This window comes from Cebus imitator, unplaced genomic scaffold (genome assembly GCF_001604975.1).
Source record: "Cebus imitator isolate Cc_AM_T3 unplaced genomic scaffold, Cebus_imitator-1.0 Scaffold145, whole genome shotgun sequence".
Lineage (NCBI taxonomy): Eukaryota > Metazoa > Chordata > Mammalia > Primates > Cebidae > Cebus > Cebus imitator.
The window spans coordinates 4,271,991-4,292,220 of NW_016107460.1; the positions used below are offsets into that span (position 1 = coordinate 4,271,991).

General features: G+C 56.5%; 1 protein-coding gene across 9 annotated transcripts in view; it reads left to right on the forward strand.

Annotated features, from left to right (window-relative positions):
• Nucleotides 1–20,230, forward strand: part of PRKCZ (protein kinase C zeta) — a 133,508-nt gene that overhangs the window by 102,201 nt on the left and 11,077 nt on the right. For all 9 annotated transcript variants that reach the window (XM_017542636.2, XM_017542635.2, XM_017542639.2 and 6 more), the window contains 7 exons: nucleotides 283–380; nucleotides 12,812–12,898; nucleotides 14,907–15,042; nucleotides 15,117–15,204; nucleotides 16,634–16,753; nucleotides 17,445–17,524; nucleotides 17,917–18,006. In XM_017542636.2, coding sequence (XP_017398125.1) covers nucleotides 283–380; nucleotides 12,812–12,898; nucleotides 14,907–15,042; nucleotides 15,117–15,204; nucleotides 16,634–16,753; nucleotides 17,445–17,524; nucleotides 17,917–18,006 — 699 coding nt within the window. The remainder of the gene's footprint in view (nucleotides 1–282; nucleotides 381–12,811; nucleotides 12,899–14,906; nucleotides 15,043–15,116; nucleotides 15,205–16,633; nucleotides 16,754–17,444; nucleotides 17,525–17,916; nucleotides 18,007–20,230) is intronic.

A 20,230-nucleotide genomic window follows, 5' to 3' on the forward strand; every position in this document is an offset into this window, starting at 1 on the left:
GACAGCCACAGGGATGATGGTGGGGTGGGTGGAGGTGGGGTGGATGGTGACAGTGATGGTGGTGGTGATGGTGACAGCCACAGGGATGATGGTGGTGTGGGTGGAGGTGGGGTGGATGGTGACATTGGTGGTGATGCAGTTCCTAATGGGTGTTTTCTTTTCCTCTCTGCATTGTCTTCCCGAAAGCAGAGGGGAGAGACTCCCCCCTTGCCTCCCCCGTGTCCAGGGTGCCTGTGAAGAGCGTTCAGAAGCCTCATTGCCACTCTCTGGTTTCTGTTTCAGGACATCGACTGGGTACAGACAGAGAAGCACGTGTTTGAGCAGGCATCCAGCAACCCCTTCCTGGTCGGGCTACACTCCTGCTTCCAGACCACAAGTCGGTAAGAAAAAGAAGGGCGTTTCTGATATTCTGCAGATTTCAGATTGGAACTGCACAGAAGCTGAGTCTGGTGTGACGTGTCACATGTCACCTCTGAGGTTCTCCCTGTGGCTGGGTGGGTGTTTTTAGGTCAGCAGGCTCTCTTTGTTGTTCTCCGTGGTTGGTGTCATGTTAAGTAAATTTCATGATCTGAACTTAGGTTATTTAATTCCATTTGCCACATATTTATGGGAGGCATCCCACGGAGTGCAGGCACTGGGTCAGGTGCCGGGGCTATGAAGGTAAGCGAGAGGGGGGGATTTCTGTGCTGCTTAAACACGTTCAGCTTCACTTTCAACCTTACATGTATTGGAATTCTGTGGCTTTGAAAACGTTTGAAAGCTAGTGATCTGAGATATTAAATGTATGCTTTGTTTAGCATTTTGGGGGCCATTTGACTTTGACCTACCTGATGTGTTTATTTGAAGAGTCATTGACTGTGTTCTGCGTTAAGTCATCAAGACCATCCCCACGTGTGATGATGTGCTGGGAGGACTCCTGGTATTAGTCATGTGGCTGCACTTGGGGCCACAGCTGGTGCCCTGCACCGGAGGGATAAAGGAGACTTGGCCAAGGAAAAAGGCTCATGGGGAGAATTCCAGAAGAAACCAGTCCAAGTTCCCAAGAGCCCTCTCCCAGTTCGTCCAGCAACGAATTGTGATGACTCAGGGTTTTTGTCGAGGGCTTGTTGTGCCGACTCTTGCTATCTGACACAAAGCAAGATTCCAGACTCCCAGCCGGAGAGCAGGTGGTCAGCATTGCGTTAGTCAGAGTTCTGCTGAGAAACAGAAAGAGTAGTGTGCCCGTGTGAGTGTGTGTGTGTATGTGTGTGAAGAGATTTATTGGAAGATATTGGCTCATGAGATTATAGAGGCTGAGAAATCCACAATCCACCATCTGCAGGCTGGAGGCCCGGGAGAGCCTGTGGCACAGCTTGAAGGCCTAAGAGCCAGGAGCCGATGGGGTGGATTCCAGTGCCAGTCTGAAGGCCTCAGAGCTGGGAGCAAGCGGCCCAGAAGGTGGCTAGCTCGGTAGTCAGGAAAACACAGCCTTGCTCCCCTTTCTTGTTCTCTTCATGCCTCCGGGGGACCGGACGATGCCCGTCTGCTTCAGGGAGAGCCATCTGCTTTACTCAGTCTACAGACTCTTCCAGAAGCACCTTTACAGGCACACCCAGAAATCACCTGCAGCCAGCTGTCGGGCTCCTGTGCCCAGTCAGGGGCCGCAGAATTCACTGTCACAAGTGCAAGGCATCCTGTTCACGCACACACAGTTTGGGTGCAGTGAGCAGCTTTTTTTATTCCAAAGCTTTTTAACGTGTTTCTGTTGTTCATTTTGAGTCAGAGTCTCGCTCTGTCACCCAGGCTGGAGGGCAGTGGCACCATCTCAGCTCACTGCTGTCACCGCCTCTGGGGTTCAAGCGATTCTCCTGCCTCAGCCTCCCGAGTAGCTGGGAATTATAGGCACCTTCCACCATGGCTGGCTAATTTTTGTATTTTTAGTAGAGACAAGGGTTTCACTATGTTGGCCAGGCCAGTCTTGAACTCCTGACCCCAAGTCATCTGCCCTCTGCGGCCTCCCAAAGTGCTGGGATTATAGGCATGAGCCACCATGCCCAGCCCCCAAAGCTTTTTTTTTTTTTTTTTTTTGAGATGGAGTTTCACTCTCGTTACCCAGGCTGGAGTGCAATGACGCGATCTCGGCTCACCGCAGCCTCCGCCTCCTGGGTTCAGGCAATTCTCCTGCCTCAGCCTCCTGAGTAGCTGGGATTACAGGCACGCGCCACCATGCCCAGCTGATTTTTTGTATTTTTAGTAGAGACGGGGTTTCACCATGTTGACCAGGATGGTCTCGATCTCTTGACCTCGTGATCCACCCGCCTCGGCCTCCCAAAGTGCTGGGATTACAGGCGTGAGCCATCGCGCCCGGCCTATGCTTTTTTTTTTTTTAAATAAAGATGGGTCCTGCTATGTTGCCCAGCATGGTCTCAAACTCCTGGGCTCCCGCCTCAGCCTCCCAAAGTGCTGGGATTACAGGCGTGAGCCATCGCGCCCGGCCTATGCTTTTTTTTTTTTTAAATAAAGATGGGTCCTGCTATGTTGCCCAGCATGGTCTCAAACTCCTGGGCTCCCGCCTCAGCCTCCCAAAGTGCTGGGATTACAGTTGTGCGCCACTATGCCTGGTCGTTATGCAGAAGCGTTTTATGTCGGTATAGGGCATTGTTTGCAGTTCACGTTCCCAGCCCTAGCTCCGGGCCAGCTTTTCGGGCTGGGCTTCCTGAGCACAGGGGTCCCGGGCCCTGGGTACCACCCTCTGCTGCCCGGTTCTGATCTGTACGCCTGGCATCTTGTGCCCCTCCACTGCGCTCTCTGCACTCCTGACCTCAGGGTCCTGTTCCTGCCTCTGCTCAGCAGCCACCTGTCTGTCCCACGAGCTGGTGTGACCTGGCTGTCCCCGCCCTGCCCCGCCTGCTGTGCCTCTCTGGTCGGGTTCTTTTCTCACTGCTTCCACCGCCTCAGTGTGTTTCAGGGTCCCCCCGCCACAACCCGACCCAAGGGCTCTCCACTGTCGGCTTCCCCATGTTGGATCTGAGCCATATGTGACAAACAGAGATCTGAGTGCCTTTCTCCTGCCTCAAAGCTCCTCTCATTTCCTCCCCTCTTACTTCTGGGGTAAACTCCAAGTTTCTTGTGCATGTAGATGAGGCTCGTGGTGACCAGGCCCCGGTGTCCCATGCCCCAGTGCATGCTCTGGCATGGCACTTCCGCCCACGCCTGACGGCTCTGTCCCCTTTCCTCCCATACCCTCCTTCCCAGAAAGAGTCAGTGCTCCCTTTGTGCGCTCCCATCACACTTTTCCAGGCCTCTGTCCTTGGCGACTGCCATCCATTGTGATTTTGGAATAAGCTCGGGGAAGGCGGCCCCATGCCCCCGCGCTTCCTGAATGGGAAGGTTCCGAGAAGGGTTTTGTTTCACTTTGGTTCCTTTTCCTGTGTGAACGCGTAGGGAAGTAGATGTAAAGGGGTCCAATGTCCCACCCTCACTTCCACCCAAGTGGCCCAAAGCGCAGCCCCTTCTGCACTTGAGTCTGGAATCTTCTCCCAAGTCACAGGTTCCTAGGTCCATAAACTCAAACTGAAAGAATTGCCACCTGTGGGGTGTCTCCATGGGACCCCCGCAGCAGCACGACTCACTGTCCTGTGGCAACGTGTGGCATGCACAGTTGGAAGGCCGCATCCCGGGAGTGATTCCTACACATGTCCAGTTGTTTTGCCTTTTTTTCTTTTTTTTTTAAACTGAATCTTTTAGTGACTCCCAGAGTATCTGACATGTGGTTGGTCAGGGCAGCCTGTCTCTCCCCAGCTGTCAGGAGTCGGCTTTAACCCCAAAGTTAGCTACAGGCCTGTCTCCCTCAGGAGATGCGAACTCCTGAAGAGTGGGACCCTGCTGTCTGTTCTCTAGTCCCCAGCATTTGACACCTGACACTTAGTTGCAGTGGTATTAGATGTCAGTCTCTTAAAAAAAAATTGAAAAGTGACATCATCGTTTCTCATACAAATAGAACATGGACATGTGTCAGACTGTATGTAACTCTCTAGTGAACTAGGGGACTAGTAAGATGTTACAGCCGCTCAAAGGAGTCTTCGGAGTCCGCACAGACACAGGTGATCGGCCGCCAAGGTGGAGAAACAGAGAGACGCGGAGTCGTAGAGAGACGCGGAGTCACAGAGAGACGCGGAGTCACACAGAGAGACGCGGAGTCGCAGAGAGACGCAGAGTCACACAGAGAGACGTGGGGTCGCAGAGAGACGCGGAGTCGCAGAGAGACGCGGGGTCGCAGAGAGACGCGGGGTCACACAGAGACGCGGAGCTGGCTGGGGCCGGTGGGAACTGGCCATCTGCATGGACCGGCCTTGCTTGCTCACCTGCGTTGCTTGCACTGCTGTCGGTTGTGTGCGCCTTCCGAGTTGGGAAATACCTGAGAGATCCCTGCGGACCCCACAGAAACAGACACCCGAGAAGAGTGTGTCCCCGACAGCTCCAAAGCCTCTTGCAGTGTTTCCTGATGGCAGCACAGCCGAGGTCCAGGTGCACGTACCTGTCAGCTCTGCGGCCCCTCACCTTGGGACCCTTGGCACCCCCATTTCCTCCCTGGAAACAGACAGCAGGTGCGCCCTCCCCATGCAGCTGCTGTGGGGATTGGTAAAGCGGGGACCCAACTGTCGACAGCGAGGCAGGTGCGTGGGGACCCGCTTCCTCGTCGTGGGGGCCTTTCTTCTGGTTGGCACCGTGTGTTTGAATGGTCAGACCAGTAGTGTTGTGTGTGAGCTCTGGGTTGGGGGTAGGACTGGCCGCTGCCTGAGTCAAATGCTGGGGAGCTGTGAAAACTCCCACAAATCCTCACTGACTGCACAGCTCTGGACACCCACCTGATGTTCACCGGAACATCCAGCTAAGGTTTTGCCTGGGCCTCTGGCTGAGGGCCAGGTGAATGACACGCAGGACAGGACACCCATTCACTCTGGGCGGCCTCACGGCTCCTGGGCCACGTCGGGGGAAACCTGGGGAATGAAACTGCAAGGGTTTCCACACAAGCTTGGTTCTCACAAAGGGTCTCCGAGTGGGAAAAAGTCAGAATTGCAGTCTGGGCGCGGTGGCTCACACCTGTAATCCCAGCACTTTGGGAGGCCGAGGTGGGCAGATCACGAGGTCAAGAGATCAAGAACATTCTGGCCAATGTGGTGCCCCGTCTCTACTAAAAATACAAAAATTAGCCAGGCATGGTGGTGAATGCCTGTAGTCCCAGGTACTTGGGCAGCTGAGGCAGGAGAATCACTTGAACCCGGGAGGCAGAGGTTGCAGCGAGCCAAGATCACACCAACTGTACTCCAGCCTGGGCAACAAAGCAAGACTGTCTCAAAAAAAAAAAAAGAAGTCAGAATTGCTTCCTTTTTGCCCCAAATCTGGTCGTGCCCCTTCCGGCCGGCCGTGTTCACATCCGCTGGGTGGCTACAGAGAGTCTCTGAACGTCAGAGCTCAACATGACTCTCACCTCATGTGTACAGATGGAGAGAAACATCATTCGCATTTGAAGACACAGTGAACATCTGCTTGATGAGCACCACAGCCCATATCCACACAGGCAGCCCCCCTTTTCCAAACAGCAGTGGGATTAAAACGAGCCAAGTCTCCAAGACCTGAAATCACTTCAGTTGAAGCTATTTCAGGAGAACTGGGTAACTAGAGGTTTAGCCGAAGTTACTACTCTCAATGTCCCCCGCCCCATTAAACTGAAGTCCGAGGACACTTTTCTCTAAGGCACGATGATCTCAGATGGTAGGTGAGCAAACTACCCTAAAATATGCCCGTTCACTCACTGTTCTAAAATAAAACCTCTTACTGTTTGCCACGGTTATTTCACATTCATTCACCCACAGAATGTGTTTCTTTAAAAAGAACAAACACACACACAGCCCTGCTTATCTGTGGATGTGCTTCCCAAGCCGTCACTGACTTAGACACTCGAGTGAGTTCTTCTCGGTCAGAGTGGCTTTAGATGTGAAAAGCACTTCGCCCAGCACTGGGCCTTGTGTGTTATTCTTCATCAGTTACAGTTTGAAGCCTGCCCGCGGCTCTGGAGGGGGACAGCGTTACTAACCGCAGACAGTGAGGTCCCCAGAATCGGTCACTAGCGTCAGGAGCCGTGGCACCGGGGAGGGCCTGCAGGGAGCAGATTGGGACTGCGCATAGGGAGGGGCTCATGGGGGACAGGCCTGTGGGAAGGACAAGGGCAATGGTGCGTGTCAGGGTCAGAAGATAACCGGGCCTGAAGGTGCCAGGGACTTCAGAAGCTGGACTTGGCCAAGACGCCCTGGGACATGGAGGTCCCGGGATGCTCAGTGCAGGGCTGGTGTTGAGCAGGCACTGGCGTGGGGAGCAGGGTCTGGGCCACAAAAGCTAGAAGGACCTGCTGGGCCTGTCACAGCCTGGAGGGAGGCCTTAGGGGGTGGGAGGGGGGCCTGTCTCCATGCGGGGGAGTCATCCCAGTTCCCAGAAGTCAGGGCAGTGCTGGCAGGACAGGCACAGGGCGGGGCCAGCCTGGACGTGGAGGCCTCGGGGGTGCTGGGGCCTGGGGTGGAGACACACTTGGGGGTGGTTGTGGGTGTGTGAGAAAGAGGTGAGGGTGTGACGGGGTCCGGCCCTAGGGTGCTGCCTCCTCGGGGCTGGAGGAGGAGGCAGCTCTGTGGGGGTGGGGGCAGTAGAGGGAAGGGCCCAGCAGGTGCCACAGCAAGCCCAGCCCCGGCCACGACCTCAGCAAGGGCAGGTGCCTCTTTGGGAACATGAGTCACCGCCCTTTCAAAACCCTTCCATGTGCCAGAGTCGAGGGAGCTCAGAACAGAAGGAGCAGGTGCTGATTGACACCTGTAGGGCCCAGCGTGGGCACAGCCACCTCAGCCTTTGTTCTCCCGACACACAGTGACGGCTCATCAGCCCTGGTTTGCTCACTTTTCATTGGGGTTGCCTAAAGCGGTAAAAGTGCCACCCCAAACCCTAGCACTTCAGAGCAGATGCTTGGTCTGTGGTCCCCACAAGGCTGTGCATGGGAGAAGGGGCTCTTCCCGGCGTCCGGGGCCTGGGAGGAGCCAGGGGGTGGCTTTACCTTCTGCATCACAAGGGTGTCCTGCACTCTTCGGGAGCACCATGGACAGCTGTGCGTGAATCCTCCTGGAGCCCTGGGCAGTGAAGGGCCCTTGGGGACACACCTGCAGCACACAGGGGCCCTGCTGTTTCCTTCTGTGGTGTCGCAGGCCACATGGCTGTGCAGAACACGGAAGAAAGGGATCCATTGTTTGTTTCTAATTGAGAGGTAGCAGCCACTCTTAGAACAGGTCAGGGGCAGGTGTCATTGCCATTTGGGGATCACACGCTCCACAGACTGTCACATTAGGACCGGTGGTCTCCACTGCCAGGCTTGGAGATGGTTTTGCTGATAGTGAGCAGAGATGAGGCCATGGCGCCTCCCCTCCTCCACCTAGACCTGAACATCCCATGCCTCTGCACCCTGTATGGTTCCCGGGGGGGGCAGGGATGGGGTGGTGGCCCTGGAGCCACCCAAGGTCTCCTTAGTTGAAGGAACTTTCAGGAATGTCCCTGAAATTGTGCCTTTGCTGCTTAACTACTAGATGACAACAGAGACCACGTAAACAGCCTCTTTCTGAAATCGTATCCCATTTTACCACGCGGGAGAGTACCGAGAGGGAACCACCTGGGTCCGTACTCCAGTGCCATCCGGGCGGTTTTGCCTCTTGCTTTTCCTTTTCTCTTGTTTATTTTTCCATGTGGACTTTAGAGTCAACCTGCCTGGCTCCAGAAAATAAAAGAAGCTGGCATTTCCTTTTNTTAGATTACTGACTCTTAGAGGGCAGGACTGTGTCTTATGCTTCTTTGTATTCCACACAGTTTCTAGGCTAAGTATCTTTTTTTTTTTTTTTTAAGAGAGTCTTGCTCTGTCCACCAGGCTGGAGTGCAGTGGCGCAATCTTGGCTCACTGCAACCCCCGCTTCCTGGGTTCGGTCAATTCTCAAGCCTCAACCTCCCGAGTAGCTGGGATTGCAGGCGTGCGCCATCACACCCAGCTAATCTCTGTATTTTTAGTAGAGACAGGGATTCACCATGTTGGCCAGGATGGTCTCAAACTCCTGACTTCAGGTGATCCGCCTGCCTCGACCTCCCAAAGTGTTGGGATTATAGACGTGAGCCACCAGGGCTGGCCCTTTTTCATTGGGATTTGTTAAGTTGACACATTATGTAGGGGAAATTGACATCCTTCTCATGTTGGATCTTCCCATTCAGGAACCTGGTTTACCTTTTCATTCACTCCCGTCCTCTTTGAAGAGACTCTTGAAGTCTTCATATACTTTTTTCAGTTCTTGTCTAGTAATAATAATAATTATTATTATTATTAGAGATGAGGGTTTGCCATGTTGCCCAGTCCAATCTCAAACTCCTGGGTTCAGGCAGTTCTCCCACCTCGGCGTCCCAAAGTCTTGCTCTCTGAGTCAGGAATCTGATTTCCCAGTATACCCTGTAGTGATGGTGCTGTGGCCACGCCTGTGTGTCCCGTGGGCCGCCAGCCTGTGTCCGGCCCCTGTGCTGATCTTTCGTTCTCCTCTCCTGTTCCTTGGACTCAGGTGACCCCGGCCTCCTCTCTCTTTGGGGCAGCTCTGTCACTGCTGTAGTCACCGCAGTGAGGCGGGGCAGGACCTGAAAGTGGGGTTTCCAAGCGAGGGTCCTGGGCCCACCCAAGTTGTCTGATGGTGGGTCTGATAAGCCAGGAGCTGTGTGAGCCGAAGAACGTCACCCAACCTGTCTGTGCCTCGGCTTCCTCATCTATAAAATGGGGCAAGGGCTGAACTTACTTCCTGGTGATGGGCTCAAGTGCATTAACACAGAGGGACTTGGAGTGGCAACTCTGCATTCTAACCAGAAGCAGGCTTAGACACTGTACCAAGGGATGCACATGCTGTGTTCCACCAGAACTTTCTGTACACACATGGTGGCGGCCGGCCCGGACCCATCTTCTTACTTCTTGACTCTCAGAGCGGAGTCTCCTGTGCCTACAGGAGATGGCTGCTGTTCCTCCCTCTGAGCCGGCCACTTTGCATTCCCAGAGCGGGTGTGGGGAGTGGCAAGGAGGGGACAGCACCGAGGACAGGGCCCACCTCCTAGGCGATTTTGGGAGCTTCTCCCAGCTCCCAGCTGCCTCCTGGGTGGTTTTGGAGCTGCCCCAGCCCCCAGCCATCTCCTGGGAGGTTTTGGGAGCTTCTGGCAGCCCCCGGCTGCTTCTGTCCCTCCCCTTCCCAAGTCTGTTGGGTAGTGGCATTCCCAGATGCAGTCAGCATCTCACCTGGTTCCTGAGGCCGGAGCTGGTTGTTGATGAATCCGTTTTTACTGTGCGTTGTTCACATTTGTGTATTTGATTAAGTATTGCGGACAGGCAGCTGCGGTGGTGCACACCTGTAATCCCAGCGCTTTGAGAGGCTAAGGCCAGAGGGTCACTTAAGGTCGGGGGTTCGAGAGCAGCCTGGGAAATATTTCGAGACCCCATCTCTACAGAACATTTAAAAATTGGCAGGCAGGCCGGGTGTGGTGGATCATGAGGTCAAGAGATCAAGACCATCCTGGTCAACATGGTGAAACCCCGTCTCTACTAAAAATATAAAAAATTAGCTGGGCATGGTGGTGCGTGCCTGTAGTCCCAGCTACTCAGGAGGCTGAGGCAGGAGAATTGCCTGAACCCAGGAGGCGGAGGTTGCGGTAAGCCGAGACCGTGCCATTGCATTCCAGCCTGGGTAACAAGAGTGAAACTCCGACTCAAAAAAAAAAAAAATTGGCAGGCGGTGGTGGTGTGGGCCTGTGGTCCCAGCTCCTCGAGAGGCTGGAGTGGGAGGATTGCAGTGAGCCATGATCACGCCATTGTATTCCAGCCTGGGCGACAGAGCGCGGTCCCATCTCAAAAAAACAGCTCTGAGGTGCCTCCCGCCTCCTGCCTGGGCTCTGCTCGGTCCTCTCCCTTCGAGTGTGGTGAATGCAAACATGGGATGAGCATGGTGAGTGTGGCTGCCGGGACACGGAGGGCAGCCCCAGCCCCCACCAGGCCACACTTCCCAGCGTCCCTTGGGGTTGGGACTGCACATGTCGCCAAGAGGCTGTGGGTGAAGCCACACGTGCCCGCTGGCCTGGACTCGAGCTCCTGCCTGAGAGCCTCTACGCAGGATAGCGCCTGCGGGGCACCCACATAAGCCGAGCCTGTGAGGAGAGGAACAGGCTCAGTGTGTGCTCAGCCGTGGGTGCTCAGCCGTGGGTGCTCAGCCGTGGGTGCCGGGCGTTTTGTCCCAGCAGCCGCTCAGCCCCAGCCACACAGAGTTGCCTTCAGAGTGAATCGACACCAGGTTGTCTGGGTGGATTTTTGCCCTGAAGAAATGTCAAAAGTAGCATTAAGGTTTTATCGGTACACACAAACCCGTCATTGCGGCTTAAGCAGTTGCAAATTAAATAAATTCCTTCCTCAGCATGCTGCCTGGGTCCTAGGCCTCCGGCAGAGAGAAATGGCTTCCAGCAGTTCCCGCAATGGGTTTTTCTCTGGAGAGGAAAAGGAAGCAGCCTCCACCTCTCCTCTCTGTGTTTAAATGTCCCCCAAATTCTCTCAGCTTTCTGAGGCATTTTATTGTACGATTCTCTAGAATTCATGATTTCTTTATTTTCTCTGGAAATGGCCCTGTCCTGTGGGCCGTGATAAACTGATGAATCCACAGCGGTGGAGGAGGCCCTTCCGGGCACCTTGCAGCAGCGCTATTGGGTGAACGTCTTCCCTCTTGGAGGGGATGGTCGGAAGGGACCAGCACCCATTGGGGCATGTAACTCCCGGTGGCGAAAAATCTGCAGTGAGGTCACCCGAAGGGTTTTTGTGTTTTTCGTATTTTTATTTTTTTAAGACAGAGTCTCGCTCTGTCACCCAGGCTGGAGCGTGGTGACGCTATCTCAGCTCACTGCACCCTCCGCCTCCCGGGTTCAGGCAGTTCTCCTGCCTCCTGAGTAGCTGGGATCAGAGGCACACGCCACCGACCCCGGCTAATTTTGTATCTTTAGTAGCGACGGGTTTCACCATGTTGGCCAGGCTGGTCTTGAACTCCTGACCTCAAGCGATCTGTCCCCCCGTCAGCCTCCCAGAGTGCTGGGATTACAGGTGTGAACCACCGCACCTGGTACTCTAAGGGTTTTGAATAAATTCTTTCTTAAAGAATTTGTCGAACTCTTAGGTCTTGGGTGTTGTCCAGGGGTCAGCGGCCCTCACAGAGCTTCCTTCCTGTGGGGTTGGCATTACTGAACGAGCTCCTCCACGGAGGCGCTGAGGACAGTTCCTGGCACACCGAGGGCTGCCCTGTCATTGCCGTTTTCTTTATACCAAGGATTAGGAGCCCAATGGTAGGCATTTCCGGCTTTGCAGGCTGCAGTGTCTCTGTTAGTGACTCCCTCTGCCACGGTGGCCCGAAAGTAGCCACAGATAGTAGGTGTGCACATGAGCATGGCTTTGTGCCAATAAAACTTTATTTACAAAACAGGCAGCAGTGGACTGGCAAGTCCCCAAGGGCGAGGGCAAGGTTACCAGAGAATTTCCAGGCACGTCCATTGGAGACAGGGGAGACAGAGGCGAGGGATGGAGCCTTGAGCTGCTCCCCACAGGTGCGGCTTGTTCTTCAGGATGCCCTGTTGGCCAGGTGGACGCCTCCAGCTCCTCACTCGTGCCCAGGGCTCTTTTGATGTTTAGGAGTTTGTTTCTAATCAGAAACTTTGCGGGTGATTTGCAGCCGTTCATATGCTCTGTGTAAACTGCTCTCTGTCCTCTCTGGCATAATCCTGGGAGCTCGTGGAGGGCAGGAGCAGGGACAGGTGCCTTGAGGTGTAACAGCTGGTGTGGGATCGAGGGAAACGGGCAGATTCACCACACGCCTCCCTCTCCGCTTCCCGCTCCACGAGGGGCAGCCAGGAGCAGCTGGTCTGAGGCAGATAAACAATTCAGGTGCCAGAGGAGCTGCTGGTCCAAAAACCTGAGCGGTGCCCATCACAGGGTGTTTCTGGGAGACTGTTTGCGAATTTAATTTTGAAAACTGAAAGACCCTATTAGGGAAAGAAACCACGTGGCTCAGTCCCTGAGACGGGAGTGCCTGCATGGTCCTGACGACATCCACGGATATCTTAAAATCCTATGATCATGTCGGAGAAACTGGGATGCCACTTCCTGCCTGCCTCTCCCTGACCCCAGCTTGTCCCCTCGGAGGACCCCTCAGCCCTCCCGGGGGGACAAGCTGGGGTCAGGGAGAGGCAGGCAGGAAGTGGCATCCCAGTTTCGCGGACATGATGAAGCCAGGCGTTGAGACCACCCCACCCCGGGCCTGCAGAGCTGCCCCAGGCAGGGAACTACCTCAGTCACTCCAGCCTGTGGCAGATCCTGCCCCAGCCCCCAGGTCTGGTCCAAGCAACCCCTGCTCCTACCTGGTGACAGGCCACCTCCTTCACTCTGGGGCCCACCCACACTTCGCTCCCCAGGTCCACACGGCACGGTGGCCAAGAGCAGAGGCCGTCCAGGCCCCATGTGACTCCCTCACCTGCTCACTGTGCAAGCCGCCCTGCAGCCCGTCCCTGCCAGACCCTTTCTGCCTCTAGGGTGGTCCCGCTGCTCTTTGCTGTCCCCGGCCCCCCACACTCCAGGCCTCTACAAGATGGAACCTCCGGAAGTGTTCGGACCCACAGAGGCTGCTTCTGTGGGGCTTTTGTCTAAGGAGGCCACCGTCTGCCATGGTGACTGCAGCCTCCAGCGCCTCTCTCTCCACAGGCTGTTCCTGGTCATTGAGTATGTCAACGGCGGGGACCTGATGTTCCACATGCAGAGGCAGAGGAAGCTCCCCGAGGAGCACGCCAGGTAGGCGGTCTCAGACAGGGCCGGGTGGCCGTACCCAGAGGGGGCCGGGTGGGTGCTCGCAGAGGGGGCCAGGGACGTTCTCCAGGGGTCAGTGGGGAGCTCAAGGGAGGGAGGTCCAGGGAGGATGGCAGAGGTGCCACGTTCCCCACAGTGTGACACATTCCACAGTTGCTCCAGAGTCTCAACATTCGGGAGGGTCTCCTGAATAACGGTGCCTCAGAGCCAGTGTCCCGGGCCCCGCTCCTGAAGCAGCACTATGCCTCATCCAAGAAAAGTGGGGGTGTCCTGGGACTGTGCTATCTTCAGGATGGCTCTGCCCTGGTTCTGCCCTTTGCCCCGTTTGTGTTCACTCAGCATTAGGAGCAGAACGAGAATGGTCTTTTTCTAGAGTGACCTGAGACATTCCTTCCTGCCCTCCCTTTCCTCTCTGATGTCTTCGGGCGGCCCACAGCAGCCGAGGGGCCTCTGGGACAGTTGAAGAGCCTCCCCCAACAGCCATGGGGCCACCAGGATGGTTCAGGGGCTGATTTCAGCTCTTTGAACCTTTCCTATCTTCCATGGTTTCTCCTTTTCCTCATTTCCTTACTTAAAAACGTTCCATGCAGTTTTATGAGTCACATTAGATTCTCCTGCGGACCGTAGGTGACACATTAGAACGGCGCACTTCCCACGACGCTCTTGTTAAAACTGGCAGGTACACACAACATAAAAGGTAGTGTTTGGGGCGTGGAGTTCAGTGGCGTGGAGCACACCTTGTGCCATGTAGCTGCCGCCGGCCCCCATCTCCAGAGCACCCCTCTTCCCTGCTGAAGCTTGGCTGTCAGACTCTCCCTCCCGTCCCCGCATCCTCACCCCAGATGGGCACGTCCCACATTCTGTCCCTCTGACTCGGGACCCTAGGGACCTCATAGGAACAGGACTCCTTCTCTGTCCCCTGCCCCAGCACTGCGTCCTTGCCCCAGACAGACGCATCCCATGTTCTGTCCCTCCGACTCGGGGACCCTAGGGACCTCATAGGAACAGGACTCCTTCCCTGTCCCCTGCCCCAGCACTACGTCCTTGCCCCAGACAGACGCATCCCATGTTCTGTCCCTCTGACTCAGGGACCCTAGGGACCTCGTAGGAGTGGCATCACAGTGTTTGTCCTTTGATCTCCCGGAGCGTGGCATCCTTAGGGCTCATGCATGCTGTGGCCTGTCTCAGAATCGCCTTCCTTTTTTAGGCTGGATAATGCCCCGTTGGATGGAGGGACCACACTTTGCTTATACATCCATCCCTGGGGGGCATTTGAGTGGTGTCCATGTTGGCCACGGTGAACAGTGCGGCTGTGAAAACGGGTGTAATCTCTTAAACTGCATCCGGTTCTTCTCGGTACACACCCAGAAATTGAGTTGCTAACCATGTAATAATTCCGTTCTTAGGCTGGGCGCAGTGGCTCACGCCTGTAATCCCAGCACTGTTGAGAGGCTGCGGTGGAAGGGTCGCTTGAGGTCAGGAGTTCAAGATCAACCTGGCCAACATGGTGAAACCTTGTCTCTACTAAAAATACAAAAATTAGATGGGTGTGGTGGCAGGTGCCTGTAATTCCAGCTACTCAGGAGGCTGAGGCAGGAGAATCGCTTGAACCCGGGAGGTGGAGGTTGCAGTGAGCCGAGATCATGCCACTGCACTCCAGCCTGGGTGACAGAGCGAGACTCCATCTCAAAAAAAATAAATAAATAAACGTGGAATCATTTAATGTTACTATTTAATAAACTGTGATTTCCCCACTCCTCCCTATGTGGAAGCCACCACGTCGCTCTGTGTCTTGGACAGCAGGCCACCTGCAGGCACGTGGGGTGGTGTCCTGGAGCTTTCGTTGGCATTTCCCTTCCTAGCCCCGTGCACTGCACTTTGAAATGCTGGGCCTGGTCACTGAGAGGATGCCAGGCCCGTGGTGGGGCAGGCGGGAGCTGGCGCTGTTGGCATGGTACAGGCACTGCCCGCATGATGGCGTCCCCGCCCCCAGGTTCTACGCGGCCGAGATCTGCATTGCCCTCAACTTCCTGCACGAGAGGGGGATCATCTATCGGGACCTGAAGCTGGACAACGTCCTCCTGGATGCGGACGGGCACATCAAGCTCACGGACTATGGCATGTGCAAGGTGCGTGCCTTGGGGCACCTGCCCACGGGGTCAGGTCTGCGGGAACCACCTCCCAATAACTCTGCCCCCCACAGGAAGGCCTGGGCCCTGGAGACACGACGAGCACTTTCTGTGGAACCCCAAACTACATCGCCCCCGAAATCCTGCGGGGAGAGGAGTATGGTGAGTACCGCTGGCCCGCCCCCTCTCAGAGCCCGTGGGGCGAGGCGGCCTCGGGCTGGCCCGGCAGCCAGGGAGAGCTTCCCTTGACCATCCTGCACCCAGAATCCACAGACGCATCTTTTTCCCAGCCGGAAGTCGTCATCTGGCCTCAGCCCCTACTTGAATCCTTGAAAACCTCCCGTGTCCACTTGAGTAGCCCCTGGGGGAGGTCACGGGATTCCTCCTACCAAGGAGCCTTAGGGAAACAGGGAAGGGAAAGACGCAGAAAGCAAAGCCAGGCCGGGGCAGGACCTGAGCCCCTGTGCTGTGCCTGAGCCCCGGTGTGGTGCCTGAGCCCCTGTGCTGCGGCGTGGCTGGCTGGGGGAGAAGCAGGTGTCTGGGGTGCGTGGGGGGAGGTGGGTGCAGGAGCGTGTGGACAGGACCCCACAGCCTCTACAGCGGAGGGTGCCATGCACGCTGAGTGTTTCTGCCCTTCTCCCCTCCCTGGGTGTGAAACAGGGACATGGTGGGCACGCATGTGCAGTCCTGTGTATGTGTGCCGGTGTGTTTTGCTGCGTGTTCATGTATGTTTTGTGTCTGTGTGTGCACACGTGTGCTCTGTTTGTACACACCCCATCCGCTTTTGCATCCTGGAGTTTTCAGTGAGGCGTGTCATGAGCGCGCCTTCACACATCTTTACACATTCTTTTGCTATCACACGGCGGGTGGTATAGGCAGGGTGGGTAGGTGACTCTCCCCAGGGTAGCTGGGCTCCCCAGCTGCTGCAGTGGAAGTCTCAGTAGCCAGAGAAGGACAGACGGCAGACTGGAGGCCTGGAGCGGAGCCTAGAACCCAGCTCAGGACAGAGATCCGGTGTGGGATGGTGGCAGTGTCTCACCTCAGCAGGGAGCAGGTGGACTTCTGGGGACCCAGGGGAGCGGCCGTCCTTGGGCACAACGGGTCGGGGTCTCCTACCCTCATTCACTGAAGCACATTCCCAGCAGCCTGCTGGAACATCTCTAAAAAGCAAAACAACTGTGGAAGAAGACACAGAAGAGGATTTCCGTTACTGTAGAGAAGGGCTCCTTCAAGCTTAGTTCTGTAAACGCAGACATGAGAGGAGGGCCGCCCGCAGATTCCACCAGGGCCTCACCAGCTATGTGGTCACAGGCACCCCAGCAGGACCCACAGCCCAGAGACAGCCTGGGAGACCTCCACAGTGTCAGGGACGGGGAGGAAGATCAGGTGCCCGGGACGGTGGCGGGGAGGCCGCACTGCCGGGCTGAGCTGCTGGTTCTTCTGGGAAGCGGAAGTCACAGGCGCCTGTGTGCTCCCCACTCAAACCTGGTTCACACTCATGTTGACTGGGCATGAAAACCAACCCCAGCCGGGCTCACCCTGCCACCGGCCGGCGTGGCGCCTGTCGGGTGATGCCGCGTGCTCTCCCCAGGGTTCAGCGTGGACTGGTGGGCGCTGGGCGTCCTCATGTTCGAGATGATGGCTGGGCGCTCCCCGTTCGACATCATCACCGACAACCCGGACATGAACACAGAGGACTACCTTTTCCAAGGTTCGTGCCCGCCTGTGCTCACCCTCGCTGCACGGCTGTCTTCCTTCCGTTTCAAAGGCGCAGGTGGTGGAGTCCTGGGCTGGGAGTCACAGTGTCACACAGCGCACCGGGGACCGTTCTCCGGGCCGGACCCTGTTACATGCCGCCCACCGGGCTGTGCGCATGGGAGCGTGGCCGTGGGGAGGGGTGACCGCACTGCCCTCGCTCTGGGTCAGCAGGAAGGAGAACCTGTCTCGATTCAGCTCACACTCTCCCCTGTCCTGGTCAGCAGCACAGCCTCCACCCCAAAACCCACAGCCACCATCATGGGCTCCTTCCCACCTGGAGGCCCTGGACCAGCTCCCCGTCCAGAATTCAGTGCCGGGGATGTGAGGTCTGGGACCGCGGATGTTTCAGCAGTGCCCTCTGGTGGCCAGCGTGCAGAGACACCCACGTACTTGCTATCTCGGGGTTGGGGAGGGGAGCCGCTGGTTCACGCCAGACCCTACACATCTCACCGCATGTAACCAGGAAGCCCAGGGAGGACTCGGCGGGACTCCGGGTTCTAGATGTTGCTGGTCCGTAGGAAGGGAAGGGGTCCTGGGGCCCCAAGCCTGAGCTCCCACAGCTCCTGCTCAGAAGCGGAGTCTGGGCAGCGCTGGGCAAACCGCACATGACACAGGAGAGTCCTCACCAGGCTCCGTCCTTGCAGTGATCCTGGAGAAGCCCATCCGGATCCCCCGGTTCCTCTCTGTCAAAGCCTCCCACGTTTTAAAAGGATTTTTAAATAAGGTACGTTTCTGGCCACGCTGACAAGGTCTCTTGTTTGTGCCTCTGTGTTGGGGGCAGCCCAGTCACGGCTGTTGGCCGTTTTTTCACATCAGCTGCTGCATTTCGTGCATGTGGGTTGATTTTCTGCTTGGGTATTTAAGCTCTGTGTTCTGTGAATTGCCTGTTTTTATTCACACCTAACAATATAAAACGAGAGCAGATGCCCAAGGAAAACGGAACAAAGCTGACCATGTCAGGGGAAGTAATGTTCAGTAGAGGAAACATCTGATTTCCGCCGGGTGGGTCAGAGCATGGGGGAGGGCTTGTCAGCGCTGGGAGCGGCACCGAGGGGAGCGGGTCCTGGGGCTTCCAGGGCAGGGCTGACTTGTCCTTGTTTGAACTCTAACCTCCAGGATCCCAAAGAGAGGCTCGGCTGCCGGCCACAGACTGGATTCTCTGACATTAAGTCCCATGCGTTCTTCCGCAGCATAGACTGGGACTTGGTAAAGCATCACGAAGCCCATTCACACCCCCACACCCATCCCAACCCCCACCCCAAGCCCCACCTCAACCCCAACCCTAAATCCACCCAACCCCAATACCCACCCAACCCCCACCCCAAACCCAACACCCCCAACCCAACCTCAATATCCATGCCAACCCCAGATCCACCCAACTCTACCCCACTGCCAACCCCACCTCCCACCTCGCCCACCTCAACCCCAATACCCACCCAACCCCCACCCCAAATCCAACGACCCCAACCCAACCTCAATATCCATGCCAACCCCAAATCCACCCAACTCTACCCTGCTGCCAGCCCCACCTCCCCCACCTGAACCCCAATATCCACCCAACCCCCATCCCAAACCCAACACCCCCAACCCAGCCCCAACCTCCAACCCTATCCCAACCCCAATATCCACCCCAACCCCTACCCCACTGCCAACCTCATCTCCCACCCCAGCCCCAATATCCATCCAACCCCACACCCCCAACCCAACCCCACCCATGGTGGACAGGGTGGGGGCCGTGTGGGTGGGGTGGGTTGTGTGAGCTTGTGCACCGCCAGGGTGATCCTTGGCATGGCGCACCTGCATGGAGCCAAGGCTCCTGTCTCCCAGAAGGGCCAACTGGGAATGGGGGGCTGCCCTCCAGGGCCCCTAGGAGGGATGGGGAGACACATTTTGTTCTCAGGAGCGAGGAGAGTAAGGGGCTGGATGAGTTTGGCCCATAGCACTTCCTGATGACCCCTGGCTGTGCTGGCTCAGAGCCAATGTCTCGTGCTTCCTGGCCTGGGACCGCACTGCCTGTTGGTTCTACAGGAGAGCTGATCCTGGGGGCCACTCTAGAGAAGGGCATTTGCCGTGGTTTTGTGGCTAGGTTTATCAGCAGTCGCTGGACAGGAGCAGCAATCACGGCATTCTCAGCTTCAGTGCCAGGGTCCCTGGTATTGAAGGAGAACAAGCCTGCAGGCAGTGTCGGACATACTCCGGTTGATTTAGGAATCTGATTTCAGTGGTGCACGGGCAGGACGGGATCGGTAGAAACTGTACTTTGAGTTTGGACAGTTCCTGGCTGGCTGCATGCGGTCAGTACTCTCCTGTGACGAGCGGCGGTGACCACAGCCCCCGGGGGGCCACATGATCAGGAGGGGGCTGGACGCTCCAAGGGACTCTGTGCGCAGGGGCTTTTGCCAGACCGTGGGCTGGCGTGTCTGGCAGGTTAAGGCAGTGAAGGCCACGCGGTGTCGGTCATGGGTCAGTGTAGGAAGCGTGCGCTCCACCTGGGATGTTTCCGGTGTACAGAGGCTTATTGGGAGGTTACCCCGTCTGAAACTCTGTTTCCAGCTGTGTAAATGGTTGCAGAGCTGCTGAAATAAAACCTTTAAAATACACTCTTTGAGGAAAAAAAACAGATTGGCTAGCTCATCAAGTGCATTTTGGATGAGGTTGGGATGGATCAGGAGAAAGCCCAGCTCTGAGGCAGCAGGAGCTCCCCTTCCCCACCCCACCCCCACTTTTCCAGGCAGCCCCTTGGCCAGCGTGGGGGGTCACCCCCCAGCCCCTGTGAGCAGTGGGGACCCTTGTCTACATGGCCCAAGTCACTTTCTGGCTGAAGGACTTTCTTTACCTGTGCATGTGTGGGACCGTGGGGGAAGGTGGGAGGGAGGGGCCGGGCCGCCGCATGAGGAGTGAGGTGGTCAGAACGTGTGCCTGCCCCAGAGCAGCTGGGCTGCTGCAGAACCGGAGCAAGGCCACTCTTGGTCATTTGGTTGTCAGATGCACACACTTGGAAACGTTCTGAGCATACGACCTGCTACAGAATCAGCTTCGCAAACTCTTCAATTAACCTTATGCCTCTGGTCACACAGGGAAGAAGAGCTCCGCCTTTGGTTCTGAACCTCATCCCATGGCCCAGGTGCCTGCCGAGCCGGGGTTACAGGTGGTGTCCCCACCCCAGCGCCGTCTCTGGCTCAGGCACACCTGGCCTAGTCTCTGATCCACACACTTGGGTCCAGGTGCCACCTGGCTGAGCCTGTGGCAGGTGCGTAGTAGGATTACATGGAGAGCCAGCACCCCTCCCAGACATCTCCCCTCGCCTGTCTCAGCTCACTCTTCCCCATGCCTTTCCCACCCTCTCTTCCAAGCCCACCATGTGGGCTCCTCTAGCGCCGTGAGGTCCTGTAGTGCCGTGGGCTCCTCCAGCGCCGTGGGCTCCTCCAGC